This window comes from Mustela erminea, chromosome 15 (genome assembly GCF_009829155.1).
Source record: "Mustela erminea isolate mMusErm1 chromosome 15, mMusErm1.Pri, whole genome shotgun sequence".
NCBI classification, from domain to species: domain Eukaryota; kingdom Metazoa; phylum Chordata; class Mammalia; order Carnivora; family Mustelidae; genus Mustela; species Mustela erminea.
The window spans coordinates 12222387-12244058 of NC_045628.1; the positions used below are offsets into that span (position 1 = coordinate 12222387).

At 46.0% G+C, this 21672-nt stretch overlaps 1 protein-coding gene across 1 annotated transcript in view; it reads left to right on the top strand.

Annotated features, from left to right (window-relative positions):
* SLC15A1 (solute carrier family 15 member 1) overlaps positions 1 to 5739 on the top strand; it is a 49619-nt gene extending 43880 nt beyond the window's left edge. Inside the window, exons 19-23 of the mRNA XM_032315192.1 lie at positions 1391 to 1498; positions 1621 to 1732; positions 2388 to 2531; positions 3632 to 3739; positions 4672 to 5739. Coding sequence (XP_032171083.1) covers positions 1391 to 1498; positions 1621 to 1732; positions 2388 to 2531; positions 3632 to 3739; positions 4672 to 4863 — 664 coding nt within the window. The 3' untranslated portion in view covers positions 4864 to 5739. The remainder of the gene's footprint in view (positions 1 to 1390; positions 1499 to 1620; positions 1733 to 2387; positions 2532 to 3631; positions 3740 to 4671) is intronic.
* The last annotated feature ends 15933 nt before the right edge of the window (positions 5740 to 21672 follow it).

The following is a 21672-nucleotide window of genomic DNA, read 5'->3' on the forward strand; positions in this document are numbered from 1 at the left end:
CATTGAGGTACCACTTCACACTCACCAGGCTCTCACCAAAAACCAAAACAAAAGCAACCAAGAAAACAGGTAATAACTTGAATCCTAAGTTCAAGGATTTCGAGTGTGGTGGGGATGTGGGCACATCAGAAGACTTTTACACTGCTGGTGGGAATATAGAATGATAAAATGATGCAGACAATTTGAAAAACTCTTCCTCAAAATGTTAAACAGAGAGGTACCCTATGAGCCAGCCATTTCACACGGAGATGTCCGCCCAACTACGTAGCTCCTGCTGGCCCAGGTCAGGAGTCCGTTCTCAGTGAGGCACCTGTCACACTACACCAGGTCAAACGCCCATGGACTTTAGGGCCTGAGCTTAATTCAGAGAAATGTTGTCCCAATACCTAGAATTTGACCAATATTACTTGTCGCCGCAAAGCCGATGAAATGTGGCCACATGTTTTAGGAATGTTCAGGTTAAATTGTTGTCTGCAGTCCTTGGGTGTACGATCTTATGAGTGCCCATCCTTTAAATTGGATAATCTGCTGAAAGCTTTCCCTCAGCTGTCCAGGGGAAATCCACTAGTCGCATTGGAGGCAGCACCCTTCTGGCTGGTGTGCTGCAAGAGCATCAGGGTCTCCTATAGCCTGGAGCACTGAAGGAAGGGATCCGATCTTCTGTCCATCCTGTCACCATCTTTATGGTCCTTTGAAGGCAAGCCGCTTAGGCATAGAGGACTTTGCAGCCCCTGGAAGCCTTGAAACCCAGGACCAAGGCTTTGGGTGCTACACTCCCATCCAAGCTCTAGAAGAGCGTCAGTCACCACTGTTCCAGGTCCTGCAGACACAGAACTCCCTCTCGGAGGTGAGCTCCCCAAAAGTGTCTCTGGTTGCCGGACCGACCCTTTTCTTCCTCTCCACTCTTTGGGGCCCCTCCCTGCTCAGGCTCCTACAGGTAAAGGACAGAAAATGGCCTTCCATCCCCAACCCCCAGAAAGAAGCCCGGACGGAGACTGTTCGGGTACTAAGCAACTTCTACTTTGATCTTTTAGTTCTTTAAAGCTTCTGAGCAAGGAATACAGAGCACTGCCTTCTTGAAGGGGGAACCAGCTCCTGTTTCCATCCAGGCTAATATCCCAACACACCATTGAACTACTCCTAGTTACCAGGCACTTAGAACAGCTCCAGGCAGAAGACTGTGGTCAGCTCTTGTGGGTGTGTTCTCCTGAGTGCGTCAATAATAACAAACCTGGGTTGGCTTCCTTCTGCCTTTATAAGTCTAGAACTCTTCCATAGACATTTTAAGTCCCTTCCAAAAGAGATCACAGTCCAAGTTCAGGGGCATATACTGTGACCTAAATAAAGTACCCCTTGGTCCAGTCACAAGACGGATGGTTTTCTGTTTCAGATTTATAAACAGTTTTGATGAGAGCTTCAACATCATCATGGATGACAAGGTTTATGTGAATGTCACCCGTTACAATGCCAGCGAGTATCAATTTTTTCCTTCGGGCGTGTAAGTACCTCTCCTAGACACTGTGCTCCCAAGTTCAAGGATTTCAAGTATTTTTCCTTAAACATTACATTGAAGCTGTTAATACCAGGAAAGTTAACCTATATCATTCTTTCTTTCCACAGAAAACACTTTACGATAAACTCAACCCAACAGATTCCGCAAAAGTGTGAAAGAAATTTCCAAACACCCAACCTGGAATTTGGTAGTGCGTTCACCTATGTCATTGGAAGGACGGTCAGTGAGTCATTCTGTTGAATCCGAAGTTCTACTCAAACATTTAGGACCTGGTCATGACTGAAATGGAGGAACATTAGCATCTGTGTTTTAAACAGGCTTTGAATTCATTCAGTTGGCCACTAGTTCTTTAACTCACTGTTGACTTCAGTGTGCTGTTATTTTTAGAATAAAACTAAACAGACAACTGAGGCTGACTAAAAGTCCACGTTGACCAGTATCTGATGTCTCTTCCTAGACTATTTACATGGACTTACAAACTTTGAGTTCAAAGAGATGGCAATGTTTTAAACAAACCCTGACTTCCACTCTACTGTCTGATTTAAGAGGAAAATGCTAGTGAACAGATTTTCAAAACCAACGCCATTTCGTCGAGAGGACAAAATGCACTGTTGCATATTTTAAAAGGGCATAAGGGCTTGTATTGCATAGAGCGTTGAGTGTGGTGCATAAACAGTGAATCTTGGAAAACTGAAAAAGGTAAAATTAAGATGTTAAAACAAATAAATAAATAGATAAATAAAAACCGTATTTATTTGACAGATTGTATGACATGGTTCTAGAAGTCCAAGCTCCATTTGCCTGTTTGAGCAGTTTTTATTCTAGAAGCAATTCTCCATTTTAATATCTTCTCTCTTCTGCCTTATTGGTTTAGCATATCGGCTGCCCTGAACTGCACATCTTTGAAGATATTTCGCCCAACACAGTTAACATGGCTCTGCAGATCCCACAGTATTTCCTCCTCACTTGCGGCGAGGTGGTTTTCTCTGTCACGGGACTGGAGTTCTCATATTCTCAGGTCTCTTGGTCATTGTTTCTACCACCCTTCTCATACCCCCACCCCCGTTGGGACCTAACTTCAATAAGCAATATATTTATAGTTTAAAAGATTCTGGGGGGAGGAGGGAAGGTTCTAGAAAGCATTATGGTATCTTCCATCAAACAAGGTGTTTGAGATCCCCCAAGTCATGTTTTTATCAAGTAATAATATGACTGTTTAACTTCTTGGGTGCATGTATCATATGATTCTGCATTCCCACATCCTATACCGGAGATTTACAGCCCTGAGGGGGGGAAAGCTGTATTAATGATCGTGACCAGGGCCACGATAGGCAGCAGAGTCTATGTTCTGAAACAACTAAATGATATTAACTGTTCATTATGGTGTCCATTTCTGGGTTGTGTCCTCATAATCGTTAAGACTCAGGTGAGATCTCTCCATAGCTACATGCTGGTTGAAGACCAGCTTTAAAAAGTTGAAAGATATTGCTTTCAACTGTTCAAGATGAGACTCATGAGGTAAATTCTGCTGATTAGAAGCTAGTTTCTCAACAATTTCATCAAAATACAGTTAAGGTCATTGTGACCCTACAACGCCTAGCACCTTTAAGTCTTGCGGTGAAGATCGTAAATATGAGTTGGACAGTCCCTTTCTGTGATGACCTCACTGTGTGACCTCACAGTCGGATAAAATGACATATCATAGGTGACAAGAGGGGTGTCGTGACGTGACAGGGAAGCTCACAGCAGAGCAAGCTCCTGGCCCAGAGAGTAGCCTCCATTTAGGGGAAAGAGAACGGGATGGATGGCTCTGCTTGGAAACTCTTCTGTAGACACAGAATTGATTCATCTGTAGATTTGCCCATTTAACTCAGGACAACAACGCTGTGAGAATGTGGAGAGTGGGAAACAAGGAATTCTTGTATGTTCGTACATGAGTGTTTGGGGTGTCTTGTTACCCAAGTGATAAGCCTTTTTATATGTGACCCCACATATAGATGCGAAACCCACTTTCGATGCGCATTTTTAGGGCGGACTGCCCAACTGAATGCATTGGTAAGTTGTGTTCTGCAGCTGTGCCGTTGCCATCTAGAGACTGACTGTGTGTTGTTTCCCCAGGCCCCCTCCAACATGAAGTCAGTGCTTCAAGCAGGATGGCTGTTGACGGTGGCTGTGGGCAACATCATTGTGCTTATCGTAGCAGGAGCAGGCCAGTTCAGTGAACAGGTACGGGGTGGGGAAAGAGTCTGTGTGTGTCTGTGGTCATTATGACGACTCTCCCTCACCACCTCTGTATACACATGGTCATCTAAGCTAATGGTCAAATAAAACCAGCCAGAGAGGATGATGACCAAATGCGTTTTTGGCCAAATGTGTGCCGATTCTTTGTATTTCTACTTGGTTGTGTACAGTTATATAGTGACAGACAAAATACCAAGATTTGCCTTAATATACCTATAACCTAATGTGGTTTACTATCAAAGGAAAGATCTTTCCTAGCTTCTGTGAATGTTGCATGATGGCCCCAAGCCAGACATGTTTTCCAGAAAGTTTCATGTTACCTAAAGTTAGAGCCCTTCTGAGGGTAGTTGTAATTTTTCCAGCTAACATAAAATGAGAGCGTCTCTGAAACTGAAACCCTCTCCTTTAGCATTTCAGTATTTGTCTTGTAAGGGGGTCGTCCCTTACTCTATCAGTTTGTTCACTTCCCCCTCCAAGTCCCATCAGAGCATGCACCCCTGCTGTGAGCTCGTAACCTCAAGATTCTGCCAAAGGATGATGTGGAGGTCTTAACTTAGAACACTTCTGCATGTTATTTTTTGCTCAAGAGTACTGTATGCTGTTCTGTTGGTCCCCATCCTTCTAGAGGCCAGCTCTGTCCCTTAACATGGGTTTTTCAGAAATTTTCTCTCATCCTCCCAGAGTCTTGGTTTCTGCCCTCCTGTGTGGTTCCAAAAAAATGTTATCTTTGTACTTGGGCATTCAAGAAAAGCCGGCCATTCCGGATCTATGGTAGTCACCTACCAATTCTCCATCACAGTTCAATTGCAGAGCACCTCCTACCTAGACATAGCAAGAAAATGTACTCCCAAAGCACACCGTACCATAACCTGCGTTGTTTTTGTTTTTTTCTTGCTCCAACTCCAATTCCTTCCAAGTGGGCTGAGTACGTTCTATTCGCGGCGTTGCTCCTGGTGGTCTGCGTGATATTTGCCGTCATGGCCCGGTTCTATACTTACGTCAATCCAGTGGAGATTGAAGCCCAGTTTGATAATGAGGATGAGAAAAAGAACGCAGAGAAGATGAATATATATTGCACGACACCTCCTGTCTCACAGACACAGATGTGAATGTCAGGAAGCAAGTGGAGAATGGACTGGGGTCCAGAACACGCCCTGACTTCTGTCCCCTGGTGGCAGGACACTCTGATGGGGAAGACTTTGGAATTGTGAACCAAGAAAGCTTTTTTCCAAGCAGCCAGCAATGAACCTAAACCTCAGGAAGAAGTCTTTTTCTTTTAAGAAAAGTCATATTTAAAGCAAACACACACACACATATACACTCTTTTCTACAATGGCGAATCCATACCCTGCCTTTAACTCCTTTTCTACCACATAAATGAAGTTGTTTTGGACTAACTAGTCATTTTCTGAAAGAGTGGCAAAGTTGTATATTGTTTGCATTCTAACTCTCTTTGGAAACACTGTTAAGTGAGGCAGGAGCTGGTGTGAAAAGTGAATTTACATGCTTTAGAATGGCATGTGATAAGCACCAGCTAGTATTAATGGATAACTTTACCTTTTGTTTTTTTGTTTTGTTTTTTCCATGCCCTACCTCTGCTTAACTTTTGTGTGACTCAAAAGACCACTCAGGTAATGGCCAGTAATGATTTTTTGGAGTTTCAAAGATGAAATACATTCCTACTCTTAAGACTAGGAGTCTGTAAGTTTTGGGGGTAGGATAAGAAATCTGTGTCCCGATTCTAAAATTTGTGTGCACTCAATAAAATGGCATCAGAAGTTGGAAAACAGTATGAACAAAAGCAATGTCCACATATAATAAATTCCAGGAACATGAAATACCAAGGTTTGTTTCTTCCTGGTCCTCTTTTTTCCCTGGGGAAATAGATACCCAAGATTCTCTTCAATTACTTAGTTTTGTATGTGCATATGTATGTCCCACCTTGAAGTGTTTTTCTCAATACAACCATTTTTTCTGCTCAAAAACAATTCCTTTTTAAAAAAACATTTATTTCTTTTGGGGGGGGCACACGTGGAGTGGCAGGGAGAGAGAATCTCAAGCAGATTCTGTGCTGGGTGCAGAGCCTGATGCAGGGATCAATCCCATGACCCTGAGATCATGATCTGAGCTGAAATTAAGAGTTGGACACTTAACCAACTGAGCCACCCGGGCACCCCTCAAACAAAAATTCTTACAAAATAGTGTAAATTATTCATGCTTGATTCGTCCTATCAGTACTTCTCTCAGGTATCAGACCCAGAGTAGTTCTACTTTGTCCCTCTGACAAAAACAAGAAGCGGTTCTCAAACTTTTGCACAGCCCAAGAATGGGCTCGAAGCCCAAGATGGACAGCCGAGGGCGGGGCTCGATGGACAGGCCGTCTGTGGGGAAGGGAGACTGAACACCGGAACTTGCTTGTGTGATCCATCCGGAGGAAGGGCCCGTGGTGGACTTCCAAGATGCTTCGTGCAAAAACTCTTCATCGCACTGAGGACGCGGACTGAAGGGGAGGCTCCAAACCCAAAGTGAGAAACATGATGTGAGTCAAACCCTGCTGAAGGCCTTTCCTACCCTTCAGATCAAGCCCTCCTTCCTCCACTGAGGCTTACAAGATGGTTTTTTTTTTTAAATTAATTATTTATTTATTTGACAGAGACACAGCGAGAGAGAGAGAGAGAACGAGGAGGAGTGGGAGATGGAAAAGCAGGCTTCTTCCTGAGCAGGGAGCCCGATGCGGGGCTCGATCCCAGGACCCTGGGATCATGACCTGAGCTGAAGGCAGACGTTTAACGACTGAGCTACTTAGGTGCCCCAAGAGGTTTTTTTTTGTTTTTTTTTTTTTTTTAAACTCATGACACATCTCCTTTCTCTCTGCTCACATGAATCAGACTAACAGTGACTTTCTTCTGGAATGCATCAAGTTCTCATTTCCAGGTCAGGAGAAAAATCGAGTCCTGAGACATGCTCTCTACCAGCTTTGCCCACCCAGGCTGCCTGGCTGAGTTCTCTTCACTTTCAGGCTTAAGGCCTCCTCCCCGGGAGGCTTCCCATCCCCCAGCCCGGCTGTCCCACTCCCTATGCCCTGGTCGTCCTCACTGCCCAGCTCTGTCTAGGCTAAAAGCTGAAAGCTTGTGTCTTGTTCTGTGGAACTCGGCGGGCCTGGACGTGTTACACGAACACAGAAGCCTTGGGCCGGGAGGGGTGAGATGGTAGATGATGAGGATGAGCCGAAGGGAGTCTGGCCGGCGCGTACCGCTCCCATCACTCTGCCCTCTCGCTTACATATCACGCCTCTGACGGGGCAAACCAGGGCTCCAGTGCGGAGCTCTCGCTGGCCGTGTCTGCTCTTGCCTGTCGCTGCAAGAGAGCGGATCCTGGATCCTCTAGAGATACTCTCATCCTACGTGTCCGTGCAGCGGCTGCGTGACACCGGGCGAGTCTTGACCTTTCCGGTGTCATTTCTCCTCCAAGGCAAAGCATACCACACACTCTGAGGTTTTAAAAACCCTCTGTTTCAGGGTGGCTGGCACGCAGTAAGCTCCCAAATAATTTGAATGAACTCCCCGCTCTGCTCTGATAGTAACACTGTGGTATGCTTTGCCTATGAAGGGAAATGATGCCTACGTGATCTGCGCTGCAGTTATTTCCATTCCACAGAGGGGAACACAGCCACAGAGTAACCAAGTAATCTGCTGAAGGTCACGTCCACAGTCTGGTTGCAGAGCCCAGGCGGCTGGCCACACCACAGACCTGTCGATTTCAAGGACAGCGTGGATTAACTCAGTGTGAGCCTTACAACAATCCGAAAGAAGGCCTTATTTCTCCCATTTCCGAGATAAGAAAAGTGAGGAACAACCAGCTGAAGTTACTTGGCCCGGGCCATCTCCCCGGCAGAGGGCCAAGCCAGGGTTTGAACGCAAGCCAGTGGGAGCAGAAAGGCCTGCCTCCTAAGCCCCTGGGCTATTCTGTGTCCTTCCGCAGAGCAAAATGCAAACACGTGATGGGGCACCGGCTGAAGGGGATCCCAGAAAGCTTCCAAGAGGCAGCCGTTCCCTCGAAGCCCAAGATGGACAGCCCAGGGCGGGGCTCGATGGACAGGACGGGCCGTCTGTGGGGAGGGGAGACTGAAACAGAAAAGATGAAACACAGTTTACCGTCGTAGGAAGGAGGCCTCCTCGAAGGCCTGTGTGATGTGCTGGAAACACCGGAAGCTGCTCCCAGGGGTCTGAGCATCGTGCCAGTGGGAGGCCCAGCCCTGGCTCCTGGGGGTGGGCTTAGCTCTGAAGACTGCCTGCTGCAGGGCAGTGGCCTGGGGGGAGGGGGGAGGCCTGAGTCACCGAAGGAGTAGTGGCCGGCGACAGCGCAGGAGAGAAAAGGAGACAGGGGAGTCACAGCAGGCAGAAGACAGCAGAGAATGTGCAAGCCATCCTGAGTACTTTTTTTTTTTAGTTGCGATAAAGTACACAGAACAAAACTTGCCCTGTGGCCATTCTTAAGTGTAGGGTTTAGTGGCGTGAAGAGCGCTCGCCTTGCTGAACAAGCGCTCCCCGTTCCCGCGTGCCAGGCTCCGTGGGTTATGTGTCTGCTTTGGCCTCAGGTCATGATCTCGGGGTCCTGGGATCGAGTCCTACATCAGGCTCCTTGCTCAGCCGGGAGCCTTCTTCTCCCTCTGCCTGCTGCCCGCCCCCGCTTGTGCTCACACACAAATAAATGTCTCTGACAAATAAATAAATAAGAACTCCCCATTCCCAATCCTCCCAGAGCCCCCAGAAAAATAAAAAGCAATTCTCCTTCGACCTGCCTCCGCCCTGTGGTGTCGGAGGGCCTGCGGGCTTTCTAGAGAGAAGCCCACACGTCAGGGGCCTCTGACTCCAACCTGATCAAAGGCAGTGGAGAGAGGGCCCGGGCCTGGGGCTCTGAGGTCCGCCTGCGGGGACCCAGCCCCACTCCAGCCCCGGGTTCCCTCATCCCGCTAACCCCTGCCAGTTCACGGCCGATGGAGTTTTGGCGGGATGTCAGCTCTGGTTCGCTCTAGCGAGACTTGGCGGCTCCGTGGGGGTGAAAGGAACCGGGGCTGGGTGCGGCGGGCTGCCCTCTCCGAGCCCCTGGAGCACAGCCAGGCACGTCTTCGAGCCTCGTGGGAGTCAGAGCACTGGTCCCGGGCAGCCAGCCTTTGTGCCTGGGGACTGTCCGGTCCTGAGTGCTGAGCCCAGAAAGTGCTTCCCTGAAGGTCTCTCTCAACTGCTCTCCGCCCTTCTCACCGGGAAAGAGAGAAGGGAGCGTCAGGCCACCTGTCGGGGAACTCGGTTTGAGAGCTTTCCCCAGCCTTGCTGACACCCGCAAAAGAGGCCGAGAACCCCTTCCTCAGCTGGACTTTGGGGCCCAGACGACGGCTGTTCAGCTGGGATTTGGGTCACCGGTCAGAATGAGCTCCGGCAGGACTTGAACTAACCTTGGCTAAGTCATGAGACGTACTGGGGCCCTTGGTTCAGTTTACAAACCTGGAAGGAATTCTTAACACTTTCCGCTCGGCTACTCAGAGTCACACCCAGGTGTGTCCAATGAGCATTAAGGACCTACAGCCGGCGTCCCCGGAACCAGGAACCAGGGAGAGCTTCGCGGAGGAAGTAGTGTTCTAAGAGGAAGCGGGAGATTTCTCTCTCCCTCTCTCCGCTGTCCCTCCCCCCTCTCCCTCCTCCTCTCCCGACCACCCTCTCTGTTTTTCTCTCTCTCCACACAGCAAAAAGGCAGCTATCAGGGCATCTGGGTGGCTCAGTCAGTGAAGCGTCTGCCTTTAGACAGATCCAGAGATCATGATCTCCGGTCCTGGGATCGAGCCCCAAGTCGGGCTCCCTGCTCAGTGGGGAGCCTGCTTCTCCCTCTCCCTCCGCCCCTTCCTTCCCCACCCCCATCTTGTGTTTGCTCTCTCGCTCGCTCGCTCGTTCTCACTCTCCCAGATAAATAAGTAAAATCTTAAAAAACAAAAACAAAAGGGCAGCTGTCATAAGGCAGGAAGAGTGGCCTCACTAGAAGCTGACCCTGACGGCACCTTGATCTTGGACTTCCAGCCTCCAGAACCGTGAGAAAATTATTTTCTGTTGTCTAAGCCCCCAGGCCTGTGGTATTATTGGTCATGGCAGCCCATGCTGATGAATTCAGGGACCCACTGTCCCTGTTGGTCTGGGTTTAAGGGAGTTCCAGGGCCAGCCCTGGTGAGACTGGGTATGGAAAATGCCTGGGCTTCATACAGTGCAAGGTATGCAATAGGTGCTCTATAAATGCTAGCTAGCAATTATTATTTTATCCCTTCAACAACTACTTAGTAAGCACCTGCTCTGTGCTAAATGTGCTTTAGAATACTGGTGGTTACAAAATAGATAAATAGATAAACTTGGGAAGTTTACAAGCCTTTAGTTACCTGGACCAAATCACAGGGGTCTCGGTGTGACAGGGTTCATAGTGGAAGATGCGTCAGACTAGGAGAACAAAGGCCAGGTAAGGTGGGGCTCAAGGCAGCTGGCCCTTAGGCACTTCTCTCAGCTGTCCCCCAGCAAAAGCCACCAAACCAAACAGTCACCTCCATTGCTTCCTGTTTCTAAAAAATGGGGAGCCTAGGAAGATTGGTAGCATCAGGGCCTGGTCAGATGTGCACAGTGTTTTGCCAAATGGCTCTGGCCAAACCTGGCCAAACCCCACTGCCGCGAACTTTCCTTTTGACAGAGCCCGGGTATGACGCACGGTTTGTCTGGAAGTGCCGCCGCTTGGCCACAAGGTGGCGGACGAGAACACGCTTGGCAATATGTAGCACCAACAAAAGGCTTTTGTAAATGTCAGAAAGGCTTATCATACATTTTTCATGCATACACATCAGAAGGCCTCATCAGATACCGAGTGTCTGTTTCTAGAAGCTTCTTTCTTGGGACTGGCGCTAGTGGACTTCCATTCTGTCTGGGACTCGGGTACAAATCCCAGTTGGGGTCGCTGTTCCTCAGGATGGCACCAGGCAGTATAAGGAAGCAACTGGGCTTTTTTGAGCTGGGAAGCAAACTCAGAGCACTTCCTTCATGCCCGAGTTTGCATGATTTTATGTATATCCTCGTCCACTCACCGATTCATTCAACAAATATTTATTAAGCTTCTGCTGTTTCCCAGGCATTAATGTCAGCCAGAAGAGTAAATACAAAACGTAACAGCGGATGTTGATAAAGTGCTATGAAGTCAGGGGACAGAGACTGGGGAAGGCTGGTATTTTAAATGGAGTGGCCAAGGAGGACCTCTCTGAGGAGGTGCCATTGGAGCAGAGACCTGAATGGAATGAGGAAACCAGATAGTCAAATGTCCAGGGAAAGAACATTCCAGAAGGGGCCCCAAAAGGGCGTATGTCCTGAGATGGTAATACGGTTGGTGTGTTTGAGCACAGCAAAGAGGCGCCTGTGCCTGGAGTGCAGTGAGCAAGGGCGGAGGGAGGGGTGACCCAGATTGATCATGTGGGCCTTGTGGGCCACACTGGGGACTTGAATGCCTGTAGGAAACTCTCAGAACAGTGGTTTCTCAACACTGGCTGTGTTTTAGAATCACCGGAGAGTTAAACCATTCTTTAATCCCAATGCCTGGGCCTCACTCTAAACCACTAGAATCAGAACTCCGGGGTTACAGGCTGAGAACCCATTTTTTTTTTCCTGGATGCTTCCGGGGACTCTAATAAGCAACTAAGGTTAAAAATCACAAGTGTTTGATATTGTGTAAAAGCACAATAGAAACCATGAAAACAGGCCAACACTACTATGATTAATGATAATATGTGCCTTTCTGGAAAAACAACTTTAGATCTAGCAAATGTGTGGGAATGTAGTATGGGTCATTAAAGACAACTACTTAAACTATAGACTTTAGGTTGGAACTCCCGCCTCCCATCAACCCAAAGGAATCCTTCTTGGGGAAAATGCAATTTCTAAAGCATCATGGGTCACTAGAAGCTGCAATGCGGGCGTCGTAAACCTAGTGATAGAGCTAAAACATGGGCCTGTCTCTGTTCTGTAGACTTTCCAGGTTTGTTATGTGTGTTGGCTTTCCTCTGTGGGGGAGATGTGTGTTGGGGGTTCCCTAAGAAGGGAACCCTTCTGGTGCAGAGGGTTCTCATTTGTACATCATTTTCTCCAGCAAGGTATGCCAGCCTAGGTCACTGTGCCTTTTCTTCCGCGTATCACAGAGTGACTGTGAATATTATATACAGATGCCCTGCCTGGGCCTTATTTTGTCACACAATAAAGGTGTGATGTGATTCCCTTCACGCCTGAGTTAGGCTCCCCGTCTTTGCCCTACAAAGATTCCCATCTGGTTAAAATACTGCCTCCATTTGCTGGAACTCCCTACAGGCATTTTCCTGCACCCCCCATGCCCATGGTCTTGGCCGTTCCCCCTTTCTGATCTTCTCCTGTCACCGGGCCAACAACATCGGCCCAGGCCCATGAAGCCTTACAGGTAGACAGTGTTGACGTGTCCCATCTTCAGGCTGAAGGTTGAAATCCATGTGGATAGAAACCAAGTCTCAGTTGGGTGTGGCATCTATCAGAGACTAAAGTGCATAGGAAGGCTTTTGACTGGTCTCTGAAATTTCTGTCTCCTTGCAGTTAAATCAACAAACCACAAAGAAGGGCGGACCCTACAGCAATATGGTTTGGGCAGCAGAAATAGGAAAGAGCACCTAGTGCGGTGCGACGAGCAGTCAGTTAACCGACAGTCTGGCAAGACTGTGCAGAGGCCTGGACCCTATGGCCTCAGCGCTCCTTTTACAAGATGGTGGCAAAGGCAGCTGGTCGGCTTCTGGAGCTCTGTGCGCATGTCATCTCTCTACTGCCCACCTCAATCAAAATGTCTGTCCAAACTCAACCCACCACCCTGAATACTCTGTACGAATATAGCACATTCTGAAAAATTAGTTTTTTATCCTTTATTGATTCAGTAGTAGCAAAGTCTAAAAAGGCAAAGATCTCCACAAGACTTGTCTTAAAAAACAGCAATCCTAAAACAAAACAAAACAAAACAGCAGTCCTTGGGTTTTCGTGTCCCACCGGGTTCCCACTCCCTAGGGCAACCACCTTGAGCTCTTGCAACTAATTGTTTACCTCCAAATAGCCTGCTTATTAGCTTTCCATATTAACTTCCTACTGGAGAGAAGGCGTATTTGTCCTTGACGCACACCCTGTCGTTCACACAAGGGCTACAAATGCACACTTGCCTGAGGCGAGAACAGGGTCCCCATCAGTCTCAGCACAACCACGTGCTGATTTTAGTTCGATCACTATTCATTGGTCCATTGTTGTGCTTGCGTCAATGTGATCTTCACATAAGCCACACCGTGCGCTGGGATTAGTTTTCCCCTCCATGGTTTCCCTGGCCTGTTGGCCCTGGAGTTAATCATTCCTCTCCGAGCTTGCTTGTTTTTCTACAGATCTTCACAAACTCAAACTCCAGATCTTCCTCGGCTTTGTGAATCTCCTCTCAGTGTGATCAAATGCACAACATGTCCTAGCAATTTCTTCATCACCGTCAAGAGGTTTCTTCTGGAACCTACTGAGAGTTTTGTTAAAGAGAAAATCCTGGGTCCAGGGTGGAGTCACTTGTCCCCAGGACAGCAAACCAAGATTTAAAGGCAGGTTCAACCTCTGCAGGAGTAGAATTTTAAGCCAGTGAATCTGGAATTTTCTGGTTAGCGTCTATGAGGTGGTCTTGCTTGGGCCCTCTCTATCCCCCAAAGGAAGAGGAGGTCTTCTTCACCTGCATGATAAGAAAGACCCCCAGCTCCTCCCACAAAGGAAGTCCACAATCCTTTTGCTTCTTGAGCTAATAACTTCTTGCCGCCCTCCCCTTCCTATTAAATGCTTCCATTTTGTATGCCCCCCCTTGGGACACCCCACCCCTCCTTGCCAGATGGGATGCCTGATTCCAAATCACTTAAAGCAATTAGATCTTTAACTTTACTTAGTTGAATTTTTGTTTTGTTGTGTTTTTTTTTGTTTTAACAGATTCCAATTTGGAGGCAAAAAAGATCCTTATAAAACAATCTTCAAATCCCCATCATTTCTTGACCTTGGGACCTCCCCTAATATGTATTTTATGCCCTCTTCTCCCTTAGTTATTCCTGGTTTTGGTCAGGCACTTTTCTGTGGTTGATTCCTGAGAAGTGGACATGGGGGGTAATATTTCTAGGATTTTCCATGTCTGACGGGTTTTCATTCTAGTCTCCCATTGGCTTCACATTCAGCTGTATGTAGAGTTCTAGCTGGAGGCCATTTTCCCCAGGAATTCCGAGACCATCCCCACGGTCTCTGAGCTTTTCAGTGTCACTATTGAAAAGCCCAAACCATTCTGATTATTGATCTTTGCTAGGAAAATGTTTTCTCTAAAGGCTTGTAGGATCATCTCTTGGCTTCTGGGAATTTGAAATTTCATGGTGATGTAGGTTAGCATGAGTCCATTTTTAAAAGAATTTAATTCCAGCTAGTTAACATACAGTGTTATATTAGTTTGGGGTGTACAATACAGTGATTCAACACTTCCATACATCACCCAGAGCTCATCTAAACAAATATATTCCTTAATCCCCATCATCCGTTTCAGCCATCAGCCCAGGCATGGGTCTATTTTTATATGTTGTTCCCCTGGGTGGCTCAGTCCGTTAAGCATCTGCCTTTGGCTCAGGTCATGATCTCAGGGTCCTGGAATCGAGACCAGGGTCAGGCTCCCTGCTAGGTGGGGAGTCTGCTTCTCCCTTATCGTCTCCCTCTTCTTCTGCCCCTCCTTCCCCCCACCCCACCCCTGCTGGTGCTCCCTCTATCAAGTAAATAAAATCTTCTTAAAAAAATTTTTTTAAGGGCGCCTGTGTGGCTCAGTGGGCTAAAGCCTCTGCCTTCAGCTCAGTTCGTGATCCCAGGGTCCTGGGATCGAGTCCCGCATCAGGTTCTCTGCTCAGCGGGGAGCCTGCTTCTCCATCTCTCTCTGTCTGCCTCTCTGCCTACTTGTGATCTCTATCTGTCAAATAAATAAATAAAATCTTTATAAAAAATTTTTTAAATTAAAAAATAAAAATTAAAAAATCATCTTCCCTCCATTTCTTTTGCTCTCTAGACTCCTATTATTTAGTTCTTCCTCCCCCTTGACCAGATTTGAATTTTTATTCCTTTTTCCCTTCCTTTTTTCGTTTGTTTGATTTTTTGAGAAATCCTCAATTTATTTTCCAAACTCGCTAACGTATTTTTTTTAATTTCTGCCATCATATCTTTATTTTTATTTTTATTTTTCTGCCATCCTATCTTCAATCCAAAGTGTCTTTCTAATTACCTGAGTCCTTATTTAGTCACATCCAGCTTCTGTCTCGGGCTCCCCGCTCTTCTGACTTCTAGACCATCGCTGCGGGTATTTTGAGGTCTTCGTCCCCTGTGTTGTCTCTGTTCCCTCTAAGCTGTTTTTAGCTGAGTCGTTTGCTTCTTAGTCTGTTTCTCAAATGGCACATTTCCTCAAATATCTTGGGATTCTTGGCTGTCTGCTCAGATTTCAGAGGAGGGGTCTACAGAGCTGGTTGGAGGCTCCGTGCACGAGACCGTGGTCCACAGATAGGGAAATCTGGGTGAACCATTTTAGTGCAGAAACCCAGAAGGTGGCATTTTTAGATCTTCCCTTTAGCGGATCCAGACCAGAGCATGGAAGCATGAGGAGGAAGGGAGAGCTTACAGCCAGCGTGGAAATCTTCCTTTATGCCTACCTGTTGCTCTGTCAACCTGCACCTTACCCCCAACTGTGTCAGCTGTCTCCGGAGCCTGCGACCCTTGGTTTTACCCTCTCCAGAGAGGAAGCCACCACTGAGATGGTGGGGTGGAAGAACCCAGTTGTGCAGTGGGGGAGGGCTTAATGATGGAATTCCCACCTCCTGACCCACATTCACGCCTACATCCTAACCTCCTGGTGCTGCTGACTTCTGAGGTGTGTGTGTGAGCGTGTAAATATGTGTAAATGTATGCATGCAATTCGAGTTGCTTCCCTACTACTACTGGCTTGGGATCCAGCTTTTTGAAGTCGGCTAAGTTACCATTCATCTATCTGCTGTTCAGCTTCCAAAATTGTCAATATTGTCTTCTCTCCAATTCTTGTGAGTGTCTACATTTTAAAAATATATATTTCACCATCTTTACTGTCATTTAGTGAGTTTAAGGAGGGAATAGATGTAAATATTTGTATTCAGTCCTCCTCTCCATCCAGAAGTCCTAATTGCAGCCTTCTTTTTAATGAATATGCTTTCTATCTCTATTCTTTCCAACAGTCTGGTCACAGTGCTTGGAAAAGCTGCCCGCTCCCCAAGGTGTGGTTCCCTGACCTGTTTTCCCCAAACCCAGGGTTGTCTGCCAGACCCTCGTAGGTCAGCTTGCCATGTGAGCTCCTTCTGCCACATCCAGCCACGAGCCTGTTGGCGCATCCACTCAGGACAGACCTAATGGGGCTGAGACCCCAGGGATCTGGGAAGAGTGGAAGTGTCTCCTGGTGACATCCTGACACTGAGAACCAGACAACCTCAAGTTCTGATCTGGCCATCTTGCATCCAAGAAAGTAGTTTTCTTATTTGTTTTGTGTTTAATCATTTTCCATCTGCTTAGTCGGTTAGAAATAAGAAACAAAACAAAAGGAAATAAAATCCGGGTGGTACACCTGCCTTTGGCTGCAAGTCACAGAAACCCCAGCCTAAACCAACTTAGGTAACGAAGACTTGGTTGGGCTTCCGTGATTGGAAGTCTGATGTGGGCCAGCCCTCAGAGCTCATTGACCCAGCTGTTTTGTGATGTCATCTGTGACCAAATCTCTTCATTTTCTTTCAGTTTCCCATCCACATTATTCTTGTCTCATTCTGAAACCACTTCCTCCTACCGTTATAGGAAGGCAATACCCATAGCTGACCTTCCTTTGTCATGGTCGATGTGAGTGTGTGCTCTTGAGAGAGAGCTAAAGGGACAGAGGGAGAGAGGGTCAAAAGAAGGAGACTTTACTCCCAAATTCCTTTCCTTCATGATTGTGTGGACACATGTCACATGTTAACAGAGAACACCATGCAGAGTTGACAGTGGTCTGGGAGGTGAGGAAGTCAGTCAGAAAACCAGAACAGGACAAAGAAAATGCATGCCTTCAAACAGGAGTGGTGGCTGGGCCCCCAGCTGGCTCAGTCAGTAGAGCATGCAACTCTTGATCTTGGGGTTGTGAGTTCAAGCCCCACTGTGGGTATAGAGATTACTTTAAAAAAAGACATCTTGGGATGCCTGGGTGGCTCAGTTGGTTAAGCATCTGACTCTTGATCTCAGCTCAAGTCTTGATCTCAAGGTCAGGAGTTCAAGCCCCATGTAGGGTTCCACTTGAAAAATAAAAAATAAAATCTTTAAAAAAAAAAAATTGGATGGGTGGCAATGGGACCAGGACAGAAAGAAGAGTTTTGGGGGGTAATTGGAAAATCCAGTAGGAGAGCAACTTGAAGAAAGTAAGCCCAGAAGAAGGCCTAGTGGAGGAGACCAGGGGGCATGGGATGCTGGAGGGAAAGAAAAGCCCCCTTGGGGCACCATATCATTTGGGCCCTATTGTGGGTTGAGCTGTACCCTCCAAAATCATATGTTGAAATCCTCACCCCTTATTCTTGTCGATGGGACCTTATTTAGAAATAGAGTCTTTGCAGATGTCATTAAATTAACATGAAGTCGCACCGGAGTAGGGTGGGTCCTTGATCCAATATGGCTGGTGTCCTTAGAAGAAGAGACAGAGAGACACACAAGGAGAGATGCCAGCCCTGTGAAGAGGGAGCAGAGATCAGAGCAACGCACCTGTAAGCCAAGCGCCGCTGGCAACACCAGACGCTGAGAGAAAGGCCTGGAGGGTTTACCCTAGAGCTTCTAGAAAGCTTGTCCTGTTGGCAGCCAGCACCTTGATTCTAGAGTCCCAACCTCCAGATTGTAAGAGAACAAATTTCTGTTGTTTTAAGCCGTTCTGTCACGGGTATTTGTCACAGTGGCCCCAGGAGCCTAGCACAGGTTCTGAGCAGAAAACATGGCACACTCCAAGAGGGCAAATGAGAAGGATCTTTAGGAACATTGCGGGTGTGGGTAAAGCTTCTGAAACCAACATAGCAAGAGTAAGCACCAGGGTCTCATAAAGACTCACCAGGGCCAGACTTCAGGGGCCAAAGGAGAGAGCCATTGCTGAGAGCCAGAAAGAGCTCCTCAGCTGTATGGAATGCAGCCAACCAAGCTAATCTGGAAGGGGGGATTCTGGACTTCCTTCTCCTCCTGCTTTTCCTTGGCTGAATCCAGCCAGAAGCCAGAACAAGGGAGACGTTGACTCTGTTCCTATAGACCAGCGTCCCGGGAAAGAGCAGAGAGGCATGGGTGGAGACCAGACCTGGCAGGGCCTATGGAAAATATCCCTGGGGAAAAAAACAAAACAAAACAGGAAATGTGGTTTCAGTTAGAATGTTCTTAGAGAACCAGTCCACACACTTAAAGCTTTTTTTAAAGGTAAGGAGGTATCTAAGAAACAGAGCCAGTGAGCGTGACAATAAGGGATGTTAGCCATATTTCCGTGTATCTATTTATGCAGAAATCATCAGAACACAACAGGTCTGGTTCTCTAAACTACCAAAAGACGGGGCGGGGGGGCGGATACTGAGGCAAAGAAAAGACTGAAACCAGAGCTCACATCAGCACTGACTTTGATGTTAGTGCCTTTCTCCAGCTTGTCTCTGTAAACTCTCATGAGCCATATTTCTTCCAGAGAAATGTGCTCATCGGGTTTTCTCGTCCCGGCTAACCAGCTGATGGTAACGTGCTTCTTGGTCTCTCCAGCTGGAATGGGGCTTAAGGAACCATTAGAATGGGGTGCGGGTGTTTTGGCACTGGGAGACCATGCCTCAACCCTCAGCTGGCCTTGCCCGGGTTTTGTTCCTGTCCCTGGAAAAGGGTATTACACCACCAGGAGCTTGTTCTTAATAACTCAGGACTCCATTCATTTCAGATTTAGGCCAGCATGCTAGGATGGAAATCATTCAGGCACTTTATTATGGCACAAAAGGCAAGACTTTTAATATCTAAATGAATTAATGAGAATCAAAAAAATATACCTTCAAATAACGAAATTGCAGTTAAAAACGGGATTATTGTGCCTCCTATCAGTTTAAGTCTATGACCCAAACATTTCCAAGGACAGAGGACTCAGAATTATCATAATGATTCTGATACAGAACAAAACCATCCATTACCATCTCTTCCTGAATGAGCAGGGCTTTCATCCTCATTAAATTGTAAAAATGATGAAGTAATGGCCTCCATGAGAAATGTAAAATGTTTTCAATTAAAAGATACATTTAGGGAGAGGATTTTATTTATAGATGATCATTAGCATTTAGTCAAATTAATGTATCCATGCCAGCTAATAAATCATATCTCCATATTATAAGAATTATCTTGAGCTTCCGTACCATACAGATTTGCACATACGAAAATGGTTGGAACTGGGATTTTTCTGACCACACGAGATGAAAGATCACTCCTGCAAAAAAGAAATAATTATAATAACAATCACTACCATGTACCGAGTTCTTTCCATGCTTGACCCACATGTATGAATTCTTTTAACCTTCAGGAAAGCCCTATGGGGTGTGTTCTATTTTAATGACAGACCGTGTTTTGGCCATTATGCTTTTCATCCTAAGGTTTAAAAGGGGGTTTGTTTTTTTCATTTATTTAAAGCAAAGTCCAAGATTTGATTTTTAGGAACTCCCATAGTTCAAGGGTGAATTGATGACCTGGATTACAAGATTGCCCATGAGACCACAGAAAAGGGAAACCCTCCCCAATGAAGCTGTGGACTCTTGAAATTGATTTGTGAAATTAACATGCTCCACATAAAATATAATTTTTGTTTGATTGATTGACTTTGAGAACTAGATTAATTCTAGAGGTTACCAGGACAAATAAGCATGCAAGAGTACCAGGAAAACTCTAACCAAGAGGAGCATTGAGGAAGGACTCCCTTACATAGTGATGTCAACAACTGAGTCAGAGATTTTACTCTACCTGTAAAGTAACAAGTTAGCCTCCCACTGTTTCATGATATGGTAGAAGACACCAGACTCCTGGCAAAAGCAGAGTGTCAGTATTATCAGTGTTTTCCTGGCTGGGTTCCTAAGCTCTAATTCCCACAGGTGACACAGAGAGGACCATGTGGGTTGCATGACAGGGGAGAAACCCTAAACTTAGGGAGCCCAGATCTTTTGTGATGGACGGAAGCATGCCTGCCATTTTCTTCCAGGGGACGCGATCTCTATCTTCCACAGCTGTTTGTTAGGCACATATCCTTAAAAGATAGCTCAGAACAAAGGCAACTTCAGCTCAAAAGAGGTGCAAAAATGCAAGAAATGCAGAGACAATTAGCACAACATATTACACAAGCTTTATAATTAAAGCAGAGATTATGGGCTGTGAAAAGACAAATAAGCAAATGGAATAGAATATAAACATCAAAATGGACCCAAGTTATATGGGAATTTAGAATTTGATAAAGGTGTCATAGCAAATCATTGGAAGAAAATATGGACTTTTAACAAACAATGATAAGAAAATAAGGTCATTATCTGGGAAAAAATTAAGTTGGCTCCATATGTCACAACGTACTCAGAATAAGTTCCAGATGAAGCAAAGATTTAAATACTTAAAAAATGAAACTACGTGGCATTGATGGGGGACCGTTGCATCAAAATAATTATACCCCTTACCTCTGGGAAAAAGTGGAAGAACTTAGCTTTATCTGTGATATTCTGGGTTGTTTTAAAGGGCTAATAAATGTAGAAGGAATTACAGAACATTGCCTTTCGAATCATCATTGTAACGATCGATTAAAGCTAAAATTATCAGTGGATGCTCAAACCATTGGATAAAAGTTTGAAGAGTGTGATGATTAATTGTGTGTGTCAACTTGGCTAGGCCAGTCTAAATGACACCATGAAGGTATCTAACATTCAAATCAGTAGACTCTGAGTAAAGCAGATTGTCCTCCAGAATGTGGGTGAGCCTCATCTAACCAGTTGAAGGCCATAAGAGAAAAAGTCTGAAGTTCTCTGAGGAAGTGGCAATTCTGTCTCCAGCCTGCCAGCCTACCAGCCTGCCCTGCAGACTTTGGACTTGACGGCCTCCATGATTGCATGAGGCAACTTCTTAAAATCAATCTTTCCTCCCTCTCTCTTTCTCTCCATACATATAGGTTCTGTTGTATTGGTTTTATTTCTCCAGAGAACCCTGACAAATACAGTGGGTTATAGGCTATTTACATATCTCAAATATACTCCCACAATTAACTTGTTAATTGCAAAGGGAAAAAGGGGACCTTTGTGGAGCTAACTGGAGGGTAATACCTTATCTGAGTGATCTCAATAACGGGCTGAGCCAACATCACGTGCCCTCTGATGTGATGCGCTGAAAATGAGCCGACATTATTAATGTAGGAACCCTGCCAAAAATGAGCCAGCTGATTCTAATCGAGAGGAGAGCTTATTGTGAGCATGAGGAAACAGTCAAATCTAAAACGGATGAATGGAGGAGCATCACACAAAGCAACTGGCCCGTACTCTTCAAAATGAAATGTCAATGTCATGGAAAACTGAAAAGAAGAAGAAGGAAAAAAAGAAGGAGAAGCCTGAGGAACTGGTCTTGAACAAAGAAAAGAAAGACATAACAACTAAATATGAAATACAATCATGAATTAGATCAAGAGCCAGAAAAAAATTGCTTATAAAGGATATTACTGGGCAAATAGTTAGACAAGAGAATTGAATTATTATGAAATCCCCTGACTTGGACTAAGAGTACCATAGTTAGGTAAGAGAATGTCTGCACTTA